Source organism: Prenolepis imparis, unplaced genomic scaffold (genome assembly GCF_030444845.1).
Source record: "Prenolepis imparis isolate NDT839.2.m4 unplaced genomic scaffold, iyPreImpa1.0 SCAF_11, whole genome shotgun sequence".
NCBI lineage: Eukaryota > Metazoa > Arthropoda > Insecta > Hymenoptera > Formicidae > Prenolepis > Prenolepis imparis.
In genome coordinates this window covers 417,199-440,136 of record NW_028141169.1, presented here as the reverse complement: position 1 = coordinate 440,136, position 22,938 = coordinate 417,199, and the positions used below count along the sequence as shown (strand labels likewise).

The 22,938-nt window shown below is 38.8% G+C and overlaps 3 protein-coding genes across 6 annotated transcripts; all 3 read right to left on the bottom strand.

Moving 5' to 3' along the window:
- Nucleotides 1–35: 35 nt before the first annotated feature.
- On the bottom strand, nucleotides 36–17,051 carry Hml (hemolectin). Of its 2 annotated transcripts, XM_083049830.1 has the most exons (29): nucleotides 17,025–17,051; nucleotides 15,924–16,012; nucleotides 15,630–15,782; nucleotides 15,342–15,469; nucleotides 15,080–15,239; nucleotides 14,878–15,005; nucleotides 14,693–14,788; nucleotides 14,093–14,445; nucleotides 13,420–13,999; nucleotides 12,841–13,128; nucleotides 12,297–12,733; nucleotides 11,932–12,196; nucleotides 11,620–11,850; nucleotides 11,188–11,413; nucleotides 10,923–11,128; nucleotides 10,495–10,854; nucleotides 9,866–10,204; nucleotides 5,279–9,779; nucleotides 3,856–5,057; nucleotides 3,200–3,553; nucleotides 2,750–2,863; nucleotides 2,418–2,639; nucleotides 1,921–2,204; nucleotides 1,548–1,826; nucleotides 1,201–1,461; nucleotides 973–1,125; nucleotides 727–853; nucleotides 474–626; nucleotides 36–384 (listed from the first exon to the last, which is right to left on the bottom strand). In XM_083049830.1, the coding sequence occupies exons 4-29, from the start codon at nucleotides 15,355–15,357 to the stop codon at nucleotides 194–196; spliced, it is 11,526 nt and encodes a 3,841-aa protein (XP_082905956.1). In that variant the 5' UTR covers nucleotides 15,358–15,469; nucleotides 15,630–15,782; nucleotides 15,924–16,012; nucleotides 17,025–17,051; the 3' UTR covers nucleotides 36–193. The 2 variants fall into 2 exon arrangements, with proteins under 2 accessions (XP_082905956.1, XP_082905955.1); XM_083049829.1 differs by lacking the exon at nucleotides 17,025–17,051 and having other exon boundaries at nucleotides 15,924–16,211.
- Nucleotides 16,576–19,511, bottom strand: LOC145942828 (C1GALT1-specific chaperone 1). Its single transcript, XM_083049892.1, has 5 exons — nucleotides 19,340–19,511; nucleotides 19,151–19,225; nucleotides 17,943–19,038; nucleotides 17,551–17,852; nucleotides 16,576–17,344 (listed from the first exon to the last, which is right to left on the bottom strand). The coding sequence occupies exons 3-5, from the start codon at nucleotides 18,772–18,774 to the stop codon at nucleotides 17,111–17,113; spliced, it is 1,368 nt and encodes a 455-aa protein (XP_082906018.1). The 5' UTR covers nucleotides 18,775–19,038; nucleotides 19,151–19,225; nucleotides 19,340–19,511; the 3' UTR covers nucleotides 16,576–17,110.
- An 86-nt stretch (nucleotides 19,512–19,597) lies between these two features.
- LOC145942837 (tumor protein p63-regulated gene 1-like protein) lies at nucleotides 19,598–22,561 on the bottom strand. Of its 3 annotated transcripts, none has more exons than XM_083049915.1 (6): nucleotides 22,281–22,561; nucleotides 21,947–22,154; nucleotides 21,692–21,868; nucleotides 21,392–21,532; nucleotides 20,970–21,103; nucleotides 19,598–20,851 (listed from the first exon to the last, which is right to left on the bottom strand). In XM_083049915.1, the coding sequence occupies exons 1-6, from the start codon at nucleotides 22,351–22,353 to the stop codon at nucleotides 20,661–20,663; spliced, it is 924 nt and encodes a 307-aa protein (XP_082906041.1). In that variant the 5' UTR covers nucleotides 22,354–22,561; the 3' UTR covers nucleotides 19,598–20,660. The 3 variants fall into 3 exon arrangements, with proteins under 3 accessions (XP_082906041.1, XP_082906042.1, XP_082906043.1); XM_083049916.1 differs by having other exon boundaries at nucleotides 21,425–21,532; XM_083049917.1 differs by lacking the exon at nucleotides 21,392–21,532.
- Between the last annotated feature and the right edge of the window lie 377 nt (nucleotides 22,562–22,938).

The following is a 22,938-nucleotide window of genomic DNA, read 5'->3' as shown; positions in this document are numbered from 1 at the left end:
TTCATCATTCATTCTGTTGAAGAGTTTATCTCTAATACTGAGGGTTTATTTTATTAACTGCAGTATATATACATATGAATATATACATATATAAAATCCCTCATTTTTTTGACATTTTAAAATACAAAAATATTTCATCATTAAGATACATGAATAAAGAGTAAATGTATAATCAAGGAACAGTTTCTAGAGATTAACCTTTGCTCTTTGTCCTCCAATCTTCATTTTTAATGTCCGAGGAAGCACAACTTTGGCAAGAACAAGAATTTGGTATTGTTAGTTGCTTTTTTACTCTTCTGCCATCTTCGCATATTAAGTTGACAATTAAACCAATGTACTCCTTTGCTTGACAACAATGACAGTTACTCACTTGATTCCAACTTTCTGTATGAAAATAGAAAAAAAAAATATAAGTCGAATTAAATTAATCATTGTGTAACAAACAGAAAAGTTTATTTTGTATATAACATTACCACTATCAAAAAATGTTGAAGATTGACATGTTCCACTGCATTGTTTAATACCTTCAATGGCATCCAAATTTTTACATTTTCCATGTAAAGGATGGTTTACAACTAGCATACCTACAGTATTCTTTACATCCACAACAATTGTCTCGCATGTTCCTAAGAAATAGTCATGAAAAATATTAGTAAACACCTCAAAAAAACATGTATACAATAAACAAAATTAAACACTTATTTTAATTTCTCTCTATACACTTACCGTTAATCTGTTTTTCTGTATTAAGGCTGCTCAAATTACATCGTTTGCAGCATTGATCATGATAAATTGATTCAGCAGGACAATCTGTTATATCCGGACAAGCAACTGGACTTGTAGCAAGAGATAACTAAAGTGATTAGAAATATAATATGAGACAATTATAAAATTAATTGTATATATGTATATATATGTATAAAAACGCATCTAACTAATGAAAATATTTGTTTCTCCCAAGAAAGAACTTGCCTGTCCATTCTTTTCCATGCATGTATAAGTAGTACAATTGTCATCAGAAGACCATGTCGTGCCAGGTGCATACAAAGTATCTTCGAATACACAAAATGCTTGTTTGCATTCTCCGCAACATTTACCATCTTCTGATTCTTGATACGTCCATCCCTAGAGATTGAATGCGATGTTAATACATTATTGAATATATCTAATAAAATACGTCATAATGTATAATATTCTTACTTGAGCACATTGCTTTGAACACACTTCAATCTCTTTGCGCTTGGTTATATTCGGTCCAACGCATGCCTCGATGACGCAATTATCTACAATAGATCTCCATTTTTCTCCAGGTTTATATATTTGTCCGTCGTCGCTACGACAAGCTGTTTTGACATATTCTGGACAACACTTTTCTGGAATTTTACGCTCTTCCACCTCATATTCAAACTCCAATTGCGGATCAATTTCTAGACAAATTTCGGTACTTGCTTGTATGTACACCTAAAAATGAATATTAGTTACATTCACAATTTCGTTGATTAGTCAGTGTGTATACAGAAGATTATATATAAAATTTTATATCTTACACTTCCATTTGTGGATTCACAAAAGTATGTCACACAATGATCATCCGAGTACCATCGCTCTCCCACATCTTTAAGCGTACCCTCTACAACGCACGCAACTTGGACACACGTTCCGCAACAATTTACACTAGTATCATTAGGCGTTTGATATATGTAACCATAGTCACATACGGTATTACATTCTTGGACCTTTGTTAGTATCTGAACACTACCCAAATCTTTATCACACTGCATCGAAAGACAAGCATCCTTGATGTTGGGCTTCCAACTTTCGCCAACCTATCAACAAATAACATGTGATATATTAGAAAGTGTTTTTAAATAATATTAAAAAGATTGTACTAAATTAATATATTTATATATTTTCTCTTACATTATATACTTTGTCTTTCCATCTGCAAGCGGTACGCTCAAAGATTGAGCAGCATTTATCATCCAATAATATTTCTTCCAATACATAGTCTTCCACATCAGGATGTGCATTCATACTTGGACATTCCGTGATTAAGCAGTTTGCTTTAGGACCGTCATGCGAGTCTTCGCACAAGCACGTTTTGCATTTACCATCCTTCCATTCCTCTCCAATCTGTTTCGCTATTACATGCTGCTTGCTTTGATCTTCATCATTTGTATAAAGACATCTGTCTTTTGGAGGGACTATATGCAAATAATGTAAATGTAAAATAATTAATCAACATCTCCGTTTCATATCTCTTTCATGTGTGTGATAAATGTTATTAAAAAAATTTCCGTCTTTTTAAAGAAACTCTTATGTACATCGTTTTGAATTACTTAAACTATAATAATACAGATGTACGTACACACAGTTCAACAAGTTGTATTAATAGTTAGGAAAAGAGGAAACTATACCGCATTCATAAATGGAGCAACAACTGTCTGCGAGCAAAATTGCTGTAATGTTGTAGTAATCTGGACATTTTGGTGCAAGAGGACAAGTTGTTGGATCGCACAATTTCGTTGGTCGCGGACAGCAGCCGGATGTATTCATCATTTGTATGAAACCGGGTTGCAGTTGCTCGACTTCGTTCGAAAGTTCATTGAAAGTGGGACACTCGTTTACAGGTAGACACTCTGAAATTAATCACGCAACGTCCTGTAGCTTACTAAAAAGATCTTAGACCTGATAGAATCTGATAAATAATTTTATAAAAGATGTACCGTGATCTCGTGTATATACGTACGACATATAAATTTATGACATCCATCAGAGTCGATGATCGCTTTCATTATTTGACCAAAACCACATTCCGGCTCTTGTGGCTCGATACATATCGTAGGAGCTGTCGGTTTTGGAGCTGCAAAATTCATTAAATTATAAACGTGTTTAATCAAATATATTCTTATTTATTGACAATGCAACACTAGAAAATTACAAGTATAATTACTAATTTCTCTTTTATTAACTAATTTATAAAATAATTTAGTAAGTGTGTCTCGTGTGTGCGCAAGAATTTTTCGCAATTAAAAAAATATATATTCAAGAATATATACAATTAGAAGATAATTTATAAAATAAATTCTCTCTCTTTCTCTCTCCACACAACTACATGTTGAAAACTTTTCTTAGCAGTTTTGATAAAAAGGGACATACATTAGAAATGTACCTTTTAATGATGCTATTATTAACTCACCGCATAAATACTTGGCGCAACATCTCTCTTCAGTTCCATTAACAAGTACAGGTATCATGTTTTCCTCGCAGATCGTATCCAATACAGGACACTCTGTCTTCTGACAACTTACAACCTCACCGTTACAGTTGCATTCGGTACATTTGTCTGGATACCAGATATCTCCCTGCACGTGACCGTCCTTGTCACAGACGAAACAGTTTTGTTTCAATATACAAGAATCATTGTGGAATACATAATCCTCTGGGCAGAAGCATCCTTCAATAGGACCGGATGTGCACTTTGGATTGTCCGATTTGTTCAAAATGTCGCATGTTTCCTTGCAACTTGAGCCGCATGGTTTGTAGACAAGATCTAAGAAAAATAAATTTTTTATTTAATAAAAAGAGAATACATTTACAAAATATATTTAATATTAAGTTGATGCAAAAGATCAATCGGTTTTCTATCGAGTCTGATTTTAAGCAAAGATTAAATTGATTTGTGATTTGAAAATAATGTTTTAGCTTTCTTCTATATATAGCAAAAACATTTTTTAAAGACGTAATAATAATCATCATAATTAGTAAAAATCACTTTATAAACTAAAAAGCAAAATACTGTGTAATTTTGCTTTCAATTTTAATCGACAAATCTTGCATCGGTTCAGATTTTACCTTTAGGACACTCGTACGGACAAATTTCATCGGTTCTCCAAGCTGGACATAAACCGGCTTCCAGACACTTCCTCGCATACACTTCCAAGCTGTCGCAGTAGTTGCCACCGGTGCATAACGCGTCGTGACAGCAATCCATATATGGTTTTGGATCGATGATGCTGTGGCACTGTATAAACTCCGGTAGATCCAACAGCTTCTTGCAGATATCTTCGTCAGCTGACGGTGGCGTACACTGAGGCTGACGATTACTGAAACACGTCTGATCGCTCAGGCCCAGCTGCGTTGACAGATCCTCAACCAACCAGGATCTACCGAATTCATCGACGTCGCGCGTAATCTCTCTGTCGCGTCTCTCAAAACCAGCTTCGGCATTGGCGTTGCATTTACCGCACAGACCCTCGGTAACATCGCTGAAGATGTGCGAGGGTAGTTTCAAGGTAAACGCAAAGTTCTGTCGAAAAGCGACAAACTGCAGCTGGATGAACGGTACCAGCAGAGTCACATCTCCGGTCGACGTTCGATCCAATAAGATCCACGCGCGATCAGCCGGGAATATCTCCACTCGAGCGTCGTCGATCGATACCTGCAGGCCCTTCGATCGTTCCGCGCGCCTTATCTGCACCACGTGTTCGTCGTAGAGTAGAGTGACGACCTCCGTACACGTACCGGTGGCGCAATACCCGTTGGTGATCAAAATCTGATAGGCGCGAGTCCCGTTCCTCTGACTCTTCGCGTCCTCCACGACGGTTCCCGACAGCAAGTAAGTGCAGTTGCCGGCGAATCTAAAGTTTCTGCGATTGAAGTCGATGAACTTGGCATCGCCGAGGCCGTCGCACGCGCAGTCCAGACAGCTAGCTGGCGGTACGCATTCGTCGTCATTTCGACGTACCAGGCCGTCCGGGCAAAAGCAGCCGGGGAAGCAGATACCCCGCATCGGCGGACACGGTTCCACCTCGTGCAGATTGTCGCAGGTGATCTCGCACTTGCTGCGGAAGCAATCCCGATGAACGAACGGCGATGGACAGCTCGCGGGACAGTCGTAAACGGTTCTCCAATCTGTCAATAGATTCGCGCCGAAATCGGCGGCAGCCTCGCATTCGCCGACGAAGCTAGTTAGCAAGCGACACCGGCAATCCTCGTAGGAGTTATTGGAAGAATGCAAACAGGAGCACACGCTCTCCACGCAGCGAGACACAAACCTGCAATAATATTGGATTAATCATTTGTTCTGAACATATTATATGTATATAGATATTTTTGTGTGAACATATACATTATTTAAAAAAATAATTTGTAAAAGTTTAAAGAGAAACTAATTTAGAATTCCAATTTTATTATTCAACACTTTACTCCCTTTAATAATTTGAGTTATATATAGCAAGTTTCTATCGCTTATATTAAATAATTAAAATCTATTAACTTGTCAAGATCGACGATGGCGGAGCAAGCAACCAGCAGCATCGGACTTCTCACAGAGTTGCAAATCGTCCAAGCCTGCTCCTGGATATCGCGTGGGCACACATGCGAATCGCATTCTTCCACATCTTCCATGGCCCAGCTGTTTCCAAACTGAATGGTGCTTCTCGCTTGCGTTCCCTCGGGTGTCTGGCGATCGTTTGCGACATCACCGTCGAAGTATCCGCACAGACCGTCCACGCGATCCGCCAGTTTCGCCACGACACCGATCTTCACGTTGGTACTCGAGTCCCAGATCACCCAGAAGCCGTAGCGATGAGAGAGGAAGATGATTCTGTCGCCCGTTCGCGAGAGCTCGAAACCGGGAAACCGTCTTCCAAAGCGCGCAATCTGCCCGGGCGTGAAGGTATACCCGTCGACGTCCACATGCAGATTCGGATAGAACACGATCGTCCGTTCGTTCACCGTCACCACCAGGATACGAGTACAGTGTCGCTGCCCAAGCGAACCAAGGCACAGCTTCTCCAGGGTGATGTACCACTCGTTAGCGTACATGTCTCGAGCTAGAATGTGATTGCAGATGTCATATTTGTACTCCATGTTGTCGAAAGTGTTGAAGGTCCTCCCGGTGACGTTGCAAATCGCTTCCTGCGGCGTCAACGGTCGGCATACGTACTTGGGACACTTGTGCGTCTTGTACATGCTCGTTCTCTCGTACACTATCTCGTATTGTGGCGGACAAGATGCCTCCGGACACGGTTCCGGCTTCTTGCCGGGGAGGACAGGCGGGGACTTGACAGGCATGCAAATAAACTCGGAACATTGAATATCTTCTACGTCTGACCAATAATCTTGCTTCTTCATCGGACGCCCGTGGAACGGGTGCTTCTTGTATCCCTTCGTCTTCGCGAAACCTTTGCGAGCTTTGGATTTTACGTTTATTTTAACATGGTGATGCGCTTTATCCTGGCGCTGGGATGACGGTTTGAAGACTACTCTGTAACCAGGTGGACAAAGTGGTTCCTCGCATGGACTAATTTGAATAGGACCAGGAGTCGTCATAACTTGTTGACCAATCGTTCTTATCGTTTCTGAAACTTCAATAACGATAGGTGTCGTGGAAATTATTTCTGGACAATCATTCTCGTCATCTGGACAGTCTTGGACACCGTCACACCACGAGGTCTCGTTTACGCACACGTCGCTCGTGGGACAATGTTTCGTGCCTGCCGGACAAGGTTTGCACAGACAAGTGCACAGTTTGCCGACGACAGATCGTAGACCTGGTTCCAGACAAGGTTCGCATTTCTTCGGTGAACACGTGGGCGTTCCGCCCAAGACACATACGCACTGTTGACAATCCTCCGTCTCGTAGACGCTGCCTATCGCGTAAGACACGTGTCCGACTATGCAAGGACATTCCCGTTTTGGTACGCACGATTCTCCATCCCACCAATAAAGATTTTCGCATTTGCAACGTTCTTCGTCGTTCGACGTTGTCCAATCGATCCCATCGCACACGTTGCACTCTCGTTCAAACGACGACGTCGTCGTCGACTTAATGTCCGATGTCTCTGATGTAGGATATGCTAAATAGCAGCCGAGGATGTCGATCTTTAATGCGACATGATCGTGCCACTTGACGGGTTGTATCCTCAATAATTTCGCGTGCAACGGTCTCTCGAAGAAGTTTGTTTGTCGGCTTTCCGCATCGAAATTACCGAGAAACTCCTTCTCGTTGCCATTTTCGTCAACGACCGGGTTCCAGTGACGTCCGTCATTGCTGTAGAATACTTTGTATACGGTCGTCCAAGCATTGTCGCCTCCCTTGATCGTGATTCCGGTCAAATTTCGGACCTCCAGAAAGTCAAACTGAACATACTGATGCGGATTGTCTAAAGCGGCACGCCATACTCCTTCCGAGGATAACGGAAGATTTTTAATCAACTGTAGCGAGCTCGATACCGAGACTTGTTCGATGGCCATTAGTCCGTTGTCCAATCCCATTGAATCCTCGCACACCGGTCTCACGATCTTCTCGGATTTTGTTGTCTTTATTGTAGGTTGTTCGGTCGTTGTCGTTACGTGATCCTGACAACCCAGCACCTCTAGCTTAACAGCGATTTCATTATGCCACGTCAGCGGATTGATACGAATAATCCTTGCCTCGATCGGTCGATAGAATCTTTGCTTCACAGACTGGATTCTGTCGGCAGGTCCTCTGAATACACGTGGGTGCTTCTCATGGTCGAGCACGTACGAAAAGCTTTGACCGTCCTCTGAAAAGAGTACCTTGTAACTGGTCACGAACTCATCCTTGGTGACGGCACCTTGTAAGATCACACCGTAGACCGGTTCAGGTCTACCGAATTCAACGTCGAGCCATTGATCCGCATTCGTTATTTCGGGTTCCCAGAATTTCTCGGATGACGGTGAAAAGTTTCCCTCCGTGTGTACCAGCAGATTCTCAGATTGCAATACAAGGTTTTTGCTACTGCTAGTACGGATAGTCACCTTCTTTCGCAGACTTCGCATTAGTGGCACGTAGTTTGCGTCGTCGCATTCTTCGGGTGGTGTGACCGTGCTCTGTATAAGAATTGTGTGCTCGAACAAGGGCGATGAAGTAACTGGTAATATCTTCCAAGTGCTCCCCGAGATTGTACTGAATGACGATTCGGTCTGTTCCGGTCCTGTTCCCGTTCCTGTCGTTTCTTCGTGACTCGACACGTTGTAGCAGAAGGTTGTATCGCATGTGTAATAATTATTGATACACTGGCAGGTCTCGCAATCGGATTCCTTCCTGACGGCGCCTGGCGCGACCGAGTCACCGTCGTGGGATTTACAGGGGCAGTGATTCGCCTCTACGCAGGTGAGACCGTCTCGCCAGAATTTGTGCGAAGGACACGTCGGTTGATCGATCGAGACGCATCCAGCGACGCAATCGGTACTTTCGTTGCAATAACCCTGGGTCATCAGGATGTGACGATAGTACTGGCACGCCCTGGCGCACTGAATCGCGCATTCGCTCCACGTCTCGCCGGTCTTACATACATTCATGGTCGATACTATCTTTTTCACCGTACTCTTATAATTGGTACTCCATTCGGTTCCGCTACTGGTCTGCGTGGTTCGTCCGGATGCATTTGAACACTCTGGCCGTATACGTCCAACTTCCGCCGGCCAATCGCATACTTGGGTCTCGGAATTGTACAAGGTGCCGGGACCGCATGATTTCTCCACCAGTTCATATCCCGTCGGGGTGGGAACACAATGATAAAATAGCTGGCAATTGGTCGGATGAGGCGAATTGGGATGCGTTACATCGCATTCTTTTAGCCCAATCTCCGTTGTCGCATTTTCGACGCCGGAATGTGTGACTGATTCGGAGCAGCGACACAGCACGCTGATCTCAAAGTCCACGCAAGGAAGATCCGGAAGATGCGATTGACAGTACAAACCGCGCTCTAGGCTACACTCTACGTCCAAGCCACTTTCCTTCGGACTCGTGTGTTCCTTGACGGATCTACATCTTATGTCGACCATGTGCTCTCTGTCGCAAATCGCGAATCCGTTCACATTAGCAAAATCCATTAAAATGGGCAACGGCTCTACGTCCAAGAATTTCTTCCCCTTCACCATTGGATCCTGATTGATCCACATGGACCAACCATCCACGCATTTCTGAGGTTCCGCCATGGGCACGGTAGCAGTATTAGTTACAGGAGTGCTGGTACAAGCCTCTCCATTACAAGTCACTTTGCCGCGACTGCAGAAGCAGCTCTGACAATCATCGCCGCTGACTCGATCACCCTCGTAGTATGTCGTTCCGCCGACTTCGGCGCAGAATGGCTTTGCGCACATCGACTTGGATATACACTCTGTGTAACTGGTGTTCCGGTACACTTGACCTTCGGGACAGGATTCCAACCGGCAACCCTCCATGCACGTGTCTTCCGCACACAGATGCGAGCTATGTTTCACGGTCATCAAATTGTCGCACGTTTCGCGTGGACAGGTTGAGACGCAAGCCGAATATGTACTACATTTTTCATCGCACTGCAATGGACAAAGTTCTTGCGTTCGCCATTTCACAGGAACGCCTCGTACGTTGCATTCATGCGCGTACGCGGCCAGTGCTGTGCATAGACACTCGCAGTCGCCGCCGGCGTCGCAGCTGCACGTGTCGAAGATGCAATCGCGTAGATACGGCTCGACTTCCACTTCCGTGTGACATGGCAAAAACAAGGGCGATTTGAGAACGTTGCACTGCCGCAATGACCACAGCTTACGTTCTGGATGCCGTTCACAGGCATCGTCCTGCATGTCCTTTGATTCGAGACAGAACGCGTTCTTTTTCCACGAATCCCCGAATAGATTCACGGAGACCTCGGATATCCCACCGGACGGTGTCTTGAAGTCGTCCTCGGCATTGCCATTGTAGTCACCGCACAGGCCCACCGTGCGACCTTTCCATTCCGGATTTAATCTCACGTAAACTCTGGTACCTAAACGACAATTGTCGAAATAAACTTTCAAAAGTTCAAATCTAATTAATCTAATTTTTTTAGACATTTTTGTGCACATTTCTTACCTCTGTCCCACTGTAACACCAATCCCAAGTCCGGCACATCGACAAACACAAAGAGACCAGCGATTCTAATCGTCATCCTCTTGTAAGTTTTCTTCGGTAACTCCTTTCCTTTCGTCAAGACAAGCTCTTCTCGCTGTTCACCGCTGCCGATTATCAGCTTGATCGACTTCGAGCACGCGACTCCGTTCGTACCACAAGGTACGTTTTGAATCGATATGTCAAAACACTCTTCCTTGCTCAACGTACTCTTCACCAAAACATAGTCGCATATCCCTTGGAAAGTGTACATCTTACCGTCGAACGTTTCGTAATGCGAGTCGCCCCACACGGAGCAAATTCCTACCAAAAAATTATATCAAATTAATAATATCACATTGTTGATAAAATGAATCAGATTTTCTTTCGCTCGAAACAATATACATTTACCGAAAAAAGATGGGAAACAAAAAGCAATCGTTGTTCAGATATATTTTATTTATATTTTCGCGTATGTATTGAGAAATATTATATATATATATATATATATATATATATATATATATATATATATATAGTATCTTAATTTTATCAATAAATATGTAAAAAAATAATAGTGATTATTAAAAGCGAATTTTAGAGAAAAATCTCACCCGTGCAAATCCGATCCGTGCACTCCCACTTGGTGCCCTTGCACGTGCAGGTGTTACATCCGGTCTGTATAACCGAGCCTTCTTTGTAGCTTTTGCCGCCGTGAAGACAGGGGCAGTCCTCTTTCTTAACACATATGCCGTTTGCCACATCTAGGACGTATCCGGATTTGCAAACGCAACCGGACGTACACACCGATGGCGTTTGTTCGTTCGATAGATGCATATTGCTACAAGTTCTCTGCTCCACCGGTTGACAATCCGTCGCTTCCAGATGTTTAATGGCGGGGCAGAGCAGATCCGTGACCGGTGGATATTCTCGAATCTCGTTCGGCGTCGCTAATCGACACTCCCATACACCACCTATAATAAAAAGATAGATTTTTGAAAAATATTGTCAGAAGCAAGCTCTCAGTACTTGGAGTACTGACCTATGCAAGAGCAAAACTCCTGTCCCTTATTGCCCGGACGGACCTCTCGATGATTAGGTTTGTATTCGCGACCAGCATAAACGCAGGGACACTGAACGATCGGGATACATTCGCCTTTCGCGTCTAACGTTTGGTCCTCCGGACAGTTGCAACCTTCCACGCACTCCTGTTTGCAGTCTCGATAAAAGGATATGTCCGTGCACGATCTGCGATGAAATAAGCGATAAAAAGTCGATAAAAAAATATTGTTAATGCATATACTAACCTAGTGCAGCTATTTCCGCAGATTTGATAAGTCTGCCCGCCGCTGCAATGAATCTTGCACTCCTCAATCTCGGCACGCCACAAAAGTTTCACTCCTAATACCGCGCAATCTTTCGCGTAGGCCGCCAATATCGGACAGAGGCACGATTTTACATCGGCATCGCATGCGCACATGTCGTACACGCAATCTCGGTAAAATTCCAACGGATCAACGTACCAGTGACAATCTAAAATATAAGATAATATAAAAATAATGAAATCTTTGAAGAAGATCGAGATAGTCAAAAATTTTTAAAAATTGTATAGTAGCTAGGATTTCCTTATTGTAACTTTGTTGCAAAATGTATACATATTTTATCTAAACTTTTGTAAAATTATTCTATTAAAGTAAAAAGTTACGCGATATGTGATATGTGAAATTTCCAACAAATACCCGAGAAAATATCGCTATGTATCTTGGAACAATGTTCTTCCGCGCTCGCCCTTCTTTGAGGATTTAGATCGCAAGGGTGTATCGCTTCGCTTTCAAACTCATCGATGCAATATTCGTTCGTTTTCCATTTATTGGCAAAGACGATCGCCGCGGTCTCGATATCACCGTCAGGCGTTATAAAATCATCCTTTTGATTTTCCGTAAACGTCCCGCAAAGTCCCTTCGTTCGATCTGTAAAAACGATAGCTTAATAAAAAATGCTCCTCCAAAGTATGATTATATTTCTATAGTATTAGAAAGAAAAGACTTTACCGTGGAATTCGGCTGGAGCATTAATGTAAACACGGGATACACCGTCCCACCATACTTCCAAAGCATTTGGCAACTGAACCACTATGAATATACTGCTCGCGATTCGTATTCGAGCACCATTGTACAGCATCGGGAATCTTACTACCTCGTCGCCGTTTATCGTAATCTGGCGACCCTGCTTTAATTTTACAATAGTATCCTTAAAATTGATCGTGACGCCTTTGGTGCACGATGGAGAGCCGCTTGTGGAGGCAAAGCCCAAATTCTGAAATAAATAATAATTAATCAGGAATAAGTAAAAATAATGTGAGCGAGATAATTCATAAAATTGACAAAATAAATTTCTTTTCGCTAATTTCTCTGACCTCGGATATCGCTCCGGAACACGGGACATTTTCGCTCTCGATCGTATAATTCTCTCCCTTCATCAAATAGTACTTGCACTTTCCCATAAAATCGTAGTGCTTGCCATCAAACGTGGTGTAATGCGGGTCGCCCACGATGGCGCATCTGGCGCCGCAACGTATCTGCGTGCACACCCATTTGCCGGAAATGCACGTGCAAGTGTTGCATTTCTTCTGCACACTCGTGCCCGGTTGGAACAGTTTGCCCCTCAATCTGCACGGGCATTCTTCCGGGGAGACGCACTTGCCTTCGTGCTCCAAAGTACCTGCTGGACAGAAACAACCTTCCTCGCATTCCTCGGAGGAAGTCTCCTGCTTCGCCTCGGTACCGGAAGAACAGGACGCTTCCACCTTCGGGCCGCATGACAGATACACTCGTCCACCATCGCACAGAATCGCTACGAGACAATTTATTTGTTTACTTACGAAATAAATAGGACTAAAAGATGTTAATTCTTACAAGATTAAATTATGCATCACCTAAAACATGTTGAAATGGACTTACGACAAGTATCGTTGCTCCTCCACGCGGTTAATCGCGCGATTCCCTTGTGAGCGCATTGGCGGATGTAAATATCCATGGTATCGCAGGCGCATTTTCTCCTGTCGTCGTGCTTGCACGCGCAATAATCCCACAGGCATGCCGCGGTCAATTCGGAAAAATTGATCGTATTTGCGCAAGCTTTGAATTTATGATTGGAGAGCAGCTCGGTGCAAAACTCGAAAGCTTCTCGAGCAAACTCTTCTTTCAATTCGCACGCATGTCGCGTACTCGGATAATCGTCGCATATTTCTGTGAAATGAAACAAATTACTATAATTGGCACAATTGTCATAATAATAATAAATCTATCTGTTACGATAGCTCGATATTTTCAATTATTATATTATTATATATTATTCATATTTAGATATATTTTATATTGTTATTTTGAAATATTGTGGAGATAAAGTAATATAAATGTACAGTTTTCATAATTTTCACATTCAAGTAACATCGATACTTGATGATACATATATGCATTATATTAGCAATGCAAATATAATTTATACAAGACGACGACTTTGTGTCGTTTCTCGTTTACCTCCAAGATCGTCGACGCGCCAAGAATTCGCCAACGCTGGTATACTACTGGCATAACTTCCACTCTTCGTTAGGAACTCGTCGTTTCGATCGTCGTTCATGGTACCGCACAGACCGGTTGTCTTGTTCCACATACTCTCGGATGCCTCGATCTGCAGTAGCAGGATGCCGTCCCATTTTAGCTTCACGCCCAAAGAGTCGAGAGAAACGAGGGTGAAATGAGCAGACTTGTCCACGCGCAATCCGGGCAAGTACACAGGTATCGGCAAAGATCGTTTGCCGTTGAGGAACGCTGGCATTCCCGTCTCGTCGCTGGTGAGCGTATACTCCTTGTCGTGCACAAAGAGTTTTATGATCTTAGCGCAATGGTGACTCGACGATCCGGCTCTGCATCCCGGGCTGTTAAGCGCTACAATCGTGCAGACGCCGTCTCGCGTCTCCCGAAGAAGCGTGTGCGGGCAATCGCTGTCGAAGCTGTAGATTCTGTCGTCGAAGGTCTTGTAGTGCGCGCCGCCCCAGATGAAGCACGTCTTAGGTCTCGGTCGATTCATCTCGAATATCATTACCCCATTGGAGTCAATCTATAAAGTTTTACACAAATTAATTACATCATTCTCAGCTCACGTTCAGCATTATGCATGTTGAATACATGAATGTGATATTGTATTATTTACCGGATATGAGGACGCATCGCTACCATGAACACCGTAATATCCGCTATGAATTTCCTGAGAGTGTTTCGTGCCGTAAACATCGTGCATCGACCACGAATGATTCGATTCCCGTACGTAGGTGTTGTGGGATGTTCCGAGCGAAATGATCTTGACGTTATTGTCGACCTTACATTGCGGTATCGGCTGCGGTTCAAAGACGCCTTTATCGTAGGTGCAGGTATAAGATGCGGCAGGTGGGAATTCGAATTCCACTCCCGCAGGACAATTCAGCGTGCAGGAATACTTCTCGTTGTCACCGGTGCAGTAATATCCGCCGTTGAAACGTAGCTTCTCGGTATCGCAAATATCGGCAGCTGCCATCCACATTAGATTAGAAATGTGATTTTGTATAAAAAATTATATATATGAATTCTTATATTATATAATAAATTAATGTATTATAATTATATATAAATCTATATATACGAGATTAATAAAAATTTATTAATTTACAATATAAGATTTATTTATCAAAATTTATCTTTTCGCATATATATTCTTTGCGTTGGAAAATAAAACAAATTATATAAGTTTACGAGATATATCTGTTTTTATACTTACAGTATTGACATTGAGGTCCTCGATAATCCTGTGGACACTGGCATAGATTCGTCGGCAGACAATTGCCACCGTTCTGGCAGGGTGGCTCGCACACAGCTGTCGAGATACAATTATGTTAAATTATGCTACAAAGCGTTACAATTTTATATAGCACACATAGAGATTTAACGTTCGTGTAGACGTACGTTCGCAATCCGGAATCGATACCCAATCGCTTCTGGTTGGCATCCAGTTCCCGTCCTTGCATATTAAATTGGCGACGGACGAACCATCGGGGAAAGTAAATTGTTTCATGCAAGAGACAGTGCACGTCCTGAAAAAATAAAATCAGAGAAGTAGTAAAAGAACAATCCAGATACATATAAGATCCACAGATGTATCACTCACTTTAAATTACACTTTTTATAAGAATTAAGCACGGGCGGTGGATAATTCAAACACGGTTTATCCTCGAACTGGCACTGCGGACCGCTAAAGTGTTCGGGACAGTCGCAATGATGAGGCGCGATGCATATCCCCTTGTTCTGGCACTCGGGCAAGCAAATCGCTGTGAAAAATAATTTGATATGACGATCATGATTGAAATCACATTTCGTCAACTCCGGATTTTCCACCTCGGAGATGAAAAGTCGTACTTTCTCCTACGTACGTTCGCAATGCGGCATCGAGTTCCATTCGGTTTCTTCAATGTTCCATTCCTTATCAACGCAGGTGACGGTCAGATGAAACGCGCCGTTTGGAAATTTGTAGTCTGGCGCACAACTTGCAGTACAGCCACTGTATCATCAAAAAATTAATATATTATTATACTTTCTTCAATGCTTTACATACTTTAATAGAATGTAATATGAAATTTTGACAATATTTAGAAAAATTAATGTTACAAATATATTTAATATCATAAAAAAAGACTGACAATTACTAATTGTTTAAATACCTGGCCAAGGAACATTTAATCTTGCCGTTTATAGGCGCATCCGGTCTACGGGCACAACCTCCCGCGAATATATGTCTTCCACCCTTCCTGCTTTTAACATTATAAGAATCTTCAATCGCTGCATCTGGCGCATCGTTCAACGTACCTTCCTCTCTAGGGCATCAAAAGAAGCCAAATGTACTATTGTATTTTTATAAATATACATATATAGATGAGACAAAATGTACAGTTTTTCTAGTAATATATAAAAAATTTCTTTCTCTTTTATAATAAGAAGATATGTAGAATACTGACTCGTCTGCTTCTTGCGTATCCACCGAATATCCATATCCTTGTATTATATCGTTTGCAACGATAATTAGTACAAATGTACATCCAAGTATCTGTAACGGTAGCATGTTATCAATGCGAGATACAACTTCTCATATTTGCATGTAAACAATTCACATTTATGTTTTCTGAAATGCGCGGATCAAGCAACACTTTTAAAAAGTGCGAATCAGAGAGTACACGACTCTTTTATATATCTACCTCTCTAGAAGGAAACGGATAAGTGATAAGTTTACAGGTCGCGTTTGATAAACGAGAAAAATGAAAAATATAGGTCAACTCTGGCACATGATGTATTTTGTATATAAAGTATATACTTATATGCCAAAAAATCATTGTGTATATCTCTATATAATATTTCTATATCATATCTCTATATAATATAAAAATATGTAATATAAAAAATATAATTATTATGTTATCTAGTAAACTTTTTTTTTGCGACACTAGTTTCAATTTTTATTCTAAAAAGATTCATTCGTAAAAGATCAACTAATTAAACTATTAGTTATCAAATTTTAATTATCTCTAATAAAATTTTAATTATCTCTGTATAGTTCATTTCTTTTGCTCTGCCGTAAATATATCTTCCTCACACCTGTGCACTTCTGGTTCTACATATATTCTATATGTGCAGACTTTAAGTACATTTAAAATATAGAACTAAGCGTAAAAATTATACCAGCTGAATTATACAAAGCTAAAAAAAGTGCGTAATTATTATAACAAGTATATAACTGCTTTTATATCAATGATTCGTGAAAGTTGTGGTAGGCATACTTTTGCCAAAGTATTTTAGGAACGAGATTAACTTATCACTTTTGTTTGTAGACGTTAATGAGTCTCTAATTGGCTCGATAAAGCACAGGAAAAGTAATTATCAACCACCATTTCCTATTAATAATGCGAATTTCATACGGCACGTCTAATCAAATCAATTATACATGGTAAACTAAATAAATTAGATTAAATAATGTTATCTTTATTAATATACTTATCTGCCAAAACTTATAACGCGTTCTTAATGCATAAATAATCGTATATTACAAGACTGGAGATATTCACCGTCTATTGGTTTTTTGTAAATCTTCCATCTTGATAATTATAATAAAACTGTTATAAATAACAGATCTAATGGATATTCTAATGGCTCAGGTTTTTGTGCTGCCGATAGTTTTACTTCTACAATTAATCGCAGATTTGTTTCCCGCTTTATAACTCGCCAATAAACAATTCAACACATTCGGCGTCATTCGATAATTTTCAGCAACTCTCAGCTGTCCCGGTTCCGAATATTTCGAATGCCATATTTCGTAATAAGCATCACTTGATATATCGCTTAAATGCGTGATGTTGAATTCCTCCTGCAGTGCAATTTTCCACACCTGGGATATATAATATGCTCGATTATTATTATTATTATTATTATTATTTATATCATTTATTTATCATATAATATTTATCTATTGTAATTTTTTTTATATTTAAACAAAAGTAATTTAAATTTAATTCTGATTGTGTAATAAATAAAATCGATACTGTTTGACAAAATAATATTTAAGAATCAAATGAACATAGTGTAAAGACTTACATTATCTTCGGGTATTTGCATCTTGGCGGGTATGTTACCAAATTTGCTTTCGCCGTCGAATACATGCAAGCGATACAGCAAATAATTTAGCATGTGCATTTTGTCAGGCTCACTGACACTGAAAGTCACGGATATCGGCGAGCAGCATTCCTTTTTCGTCGGATAGACAGCACGTGTAAAGTAGCTATCCGGTCTGATGATACCCCATAGAAGATTTTGTAAAGAATAACCGTGGAAAGTACCTCTTAAGTACTGATCTCTGGTATCGGACGGATATATGCCCAAGGACGACAGGTGCTTTCCTGTAAAATGAGAGAGAAAATCAATATTACGCATATATAGAGCATGTTTCAAATTGTTTTAAATTTAAATGAAAATATCACATTATTTACCAAGATAATAATCTTCCTTCTTCCAATACTTTCCACCCGCGATGCATTTTTCTGTAGTATTAAACATTTGCACTACTTTAGCCAATGCCCCTCTACTAAGAACGTATCCAGATTGAGCAACGTTATAAATTTGACCCCATAGAACTATGGGATGGCCTAGATAATAATCATCTCTGTGGTCTAATGGAGCAATCATGTAACGCAGATTCTCCGGTATGACCATAGTATTGTCTCTTACAAAAATAATCCATTCCAATTTGTCCGTCGTTTTTTTCCAAATATAATTCATAGCTTCGCATAGCAATTGCCAGGAAGACACAATCTTTGTATCTATATTTACAATAGGTAATTCGGTGTCTTTCAAATGATGTGCAAAGAAATAAATATTGTTACAGCGTTTACCCCATGTAGCCTGGATTGACTTCCCCATTTTGAGTTTTTCTACAAAAACAATACATGTAATAGATACTCGTTCTTTTAACCAGTTCCATTCCATGTTTTCAATCTCTCTTATACTTCCTTTTTGGGGATATAAATATCTATCCAAATCAAGTTTGTGTAATTTCAAGTTTTGCGCTACCAACCAAGTGTAGTATGTAACGTTATTAAAATAGCCAGACGTCTTCTTCACTTTCTCCCAATGCCGTAAAACAATCTCTTCATGGTGAGGTGATTTACTCAGATAATATTCAGGCTGCCACAATGATTGATCTTCGCTCGTTGAATCAATCACAAATATATTCCTTAATAAAGACAGTAATAACGGAAAAACAAAACCAATTCCCAAACCAATCAGGAATACAGATCTCTGTTTTAAAAATCGAAAACGCATTTTATCATCACAAAGTGGAAATTGGATTCGATATATACATAATAATCCAGTCCTCTCGACACTAATGCCAAATCAAGTAATGCCAAATCAAGTAATGCCAAACCAGCGAATAGAATCTACTTTGCATTCATGTCTTTGATCATTACATTTGACCTTCGTTGACCTCACTTATCTTATTAAGGTCCTTTCTTGCGCATTCTTTAAACTTGTTTGAGCCTTACTTTTCTCCATCTTATTTGTAAAAATTTATATAGTCTGACAAAACTGCAAGTATATCATACAACAGAATTAACTTATATATACGTATCGAATATATTATGTGTGTCTGGATATCATCACCATTTAATTATTACAATAATTAGCATGAATGTGTTACCTGCAACATGCATTTTGCGCACACATGTGTCGATAAAAATGCGCGATGAAGTCATCACAAAATCATCTCTGTATACTATAACATATTATTCGATAAATTGACACGAAGAATATATATTTTCAACCATTTACATATATACACTCATGTAAAATTAACCGATAATTTTACATTATAAAATTATATACACACCTGCGACGATCAATCTATAATATTTGTTGCTACATTTTAATTCAGTAGAAGATAAAATTATAAATTAAAAAGCACTCAAACTAGACAATGTAATAGTGTATGTACATATACGTACAGCATCACAAATTACAAATATTCGACATTGAAGCAACAGGTGATATAAACAAGTCATCTGTTTGCCTAACCTAACTTACGTAATCCTCTCCCCCCCCCCCCCAATCGCATAAGCAGAATAATTGGTATATATAAAAGCAGAAATCAATTGCATATATGTATATATATTTATGTAATTCGCGTTCAAATACATAAAATTAAGTCGTGCGGTTTCTTTTTTAAACTTGTCACAAGAGAAAGATTTTCTCCACATATATATTAAATATTAAATATATATATACATAATACATAATATATATAACAGTAATATATAATGTACATAATAAAAATATATATAATTTATATATTATTCTTAAAATATATCAGTCCCGATAATTTGAGATTAAGGAGATTTTAACTATGTTTCTCTAAATTTTCTATATAATAATGAAATAACATATACTCATCTGTAAAGTGACAGGAAAACATCTTTATACGATTCAGGATAAAGCGCGCACTTTTAAAATTCCTTAAAATACTTGTCCTAGTTGCCTACTATTAGAAAATACCACTGTGATGTTATATGTATAATTTAAAAAAGATTTAAGATTTGCATTATTATATATAATTAAAAAATATGGACATGTATATATATATATATATATATATATATATATATATATAGATACATTGCACAATGTCCTATTAAGAGATTACAACGAATACTTATAATTATTTCTGCTCAATAAAATCCAAGTACTAAATTCTAAAATATTTTCAAATTTTTGTTATATAACTTTTAAAACACAAAACCTTTACTTTCATGTCAAATATCAACAATTTAGCACACAGTGTAAATATATAATTTATAAATAAATGTAGAATTTATGTATTTGAAAAAATATATCTTTTATAAACATATATAATTTATATGATGCTAGAAAATATATGCAATAATTAATGAAAATTATTGTTTAATAAATTTACTATTTTGTATGAAAATAATTAAACAGTTTTAAAAATACTGTATATAGAGATTTTATCTTATTGTTAAGTTTTTTTTTTTTTTTTTTTTTCACAAAAGTGATTGTGTATGTTATATCAGTTGCTTTTTTCTTTTTTTGGGGGCATATATTGTACAAGTGTGAAAAGAATAATTTCCACAATAAAAAAAATATTTAGCTCAGAGAAATACCTTGAAATATTCGAGACAATAAGATCGGAGAAATTAGAAACTGACTTTGCCGCGTATTTTAAAGAAGCCTAAGCCGTTCCTATTGTGCACCAAGGCACCGAGACTGCAATAATTCTCTATAATGATCGGCATATTAACAGCATTGCATTCATGCGATAATAAACTTTTGAGCGTGGTATGAAAGGCTTCTATGTCAAATCTCGTTTTGACAATTTCGGTTCCAGCTAAAAAATATCATGTCGTTATTGAAGTTTTAATTATCAAAAAATATATTTTAAAAAAATTTTTCGTATAATATGCTATTTATGATTTTGATCATTTTACAATTTTTGTTTCAACTACCTTTATACCAGAATAACGGATGACTAGCGTATGTGAGCCACGGTATATCTTTTGCAAACGGATTCCACTTTTTTATAAGAGGCAGAGGCTGCTCTCTGTTCCACAAAAGTCTTATTCCTGGCATATGCCGCTTCCTGAAAAATTTAAAATCCTCTTTTCCGCAGGCATTTTAATATATATATGAAATAAGCCAATTTTAACAATTTTTCGTGACACATTGTACGAAATAAATAGTTTGAAACAATTTATGTAAATCGTAACATAAACACACACAGAAAGCACACTATAAAACAAGCGTTTTATTAATACAGATACATTTAGTATAAAAAATAGAAAAAAGCAGTAAAAATAAATATATGTACAAAGCAACTTAACAAATTGATATATAGAATTAGTGCTAACAACAGACAACAGAGCAATACCTAGGTTCAAATTGAGTAAGACTAGAGTGATACCTAGGCTCAAATTGAGTAAGATTAGAACAACCCGTGATAGACGACCATTCTTGGCGTACTGCACAATGAATTATAGACGACACACCCTCTGCTAATCCACTTAATCGTCTAGAAGATATTGAGTCAATATGAATAAAATGCAACAGACAAAAGCAATAGAGAGGCTATAATTTTCATTTGTATAAAAAATATATATAGGATATAGATATATATATTAATCATACAGATTTTTTTTATATAAAAATAATTCATAACATTAATACTCACGGTGCGAGAGAAGAGGATGGGTAAATCAAATCCCCAGTAACTATTGTATCGAACAATGATATAGGTATTCGATTACAATCGAGTATTTTTAGAGAAATAAAATCATATTTTACAGAGTAAAGAGCTCTCGTCGATAGTAATACAAGTCTCTCCTTTTCCGTATCCCACAGACTTATCCTGCAAATAAATAAATTCTCCTGTATACGACAAAATTGCAACAAAGAAAAGTCAATAACTGATAACAGCAATACATACTCCGTCAGGAGCCAACTTCCTAGAAGCTCGTCGTTGTTCTCCTTTATCAGATTTTCACTGCAGTCATTTATCGCTCTTTCCACAACTTCATTTCTATCGGTGAAAAATGTGTCAACATCTATATGCCTGAACGGCACATTACACACATTTTTCGAAGCGGTATTCCGCTTTGACGTGTCCTCCGCGCTTTCTGTCGCAGGTTTGACAGCTGAAATTTAAAGAGGGAGTAATCAAAATTTCTCTTTGTCTGTTCTCTTATAAAATTTGAGAAAAATTGAAAAAATATTTTGTTAAAAACTTATTATTATTCGAAAGAACTGAGGAGAAAACTTACGATCAACATTAGCGATTTCTAGAGTGGCTCTTTCGAAATTTACCGAAGGTTCGTCCAAACAAGTCTCTTCCATTTCTTCTTTTAGGTTATTTGTCAACGAAAGACGTGTTTGTTATACACCGGAAACAACGATCGAGGAATCACAGTGACACGAACGCGCAATAATAATAACTGATAATAAGAAACACTGAAACTTGAAGTACGACTGTTTGAAATTTTAATTACGCAAATGCACTCGATCGAATCGCTTGAAAGTGACGTTTCGTTCGATCATGCGAGACGCCATATTACCGCATTATAAGGCGCGTTCAAAAATTTTACCTATAGGATAGAATAGCATTTCATTGACCAATCGGAACAAAAGGGGCAAAATTCCTTTGTCCTGATTGGTCAATTAAAAGTTGCTCGAGATTACGGGTAGAATTTCTGAACGCACTCATATATCTACAATATGGCGCATGTTTTTAAACATGTATCGATACTCGAATGTCACTTTTCGAAATGTCGATTGATCGCTGATTACGTATTTTGACAGTTCAAACACGATCAGCTGTTATTGCAAAGATTTTTGACAGTTCGAATGCTCATTTAATAATGTTACGATTTTATTCATTATATATTTATATTATATATTTCATTATATATTTATTCATTATAT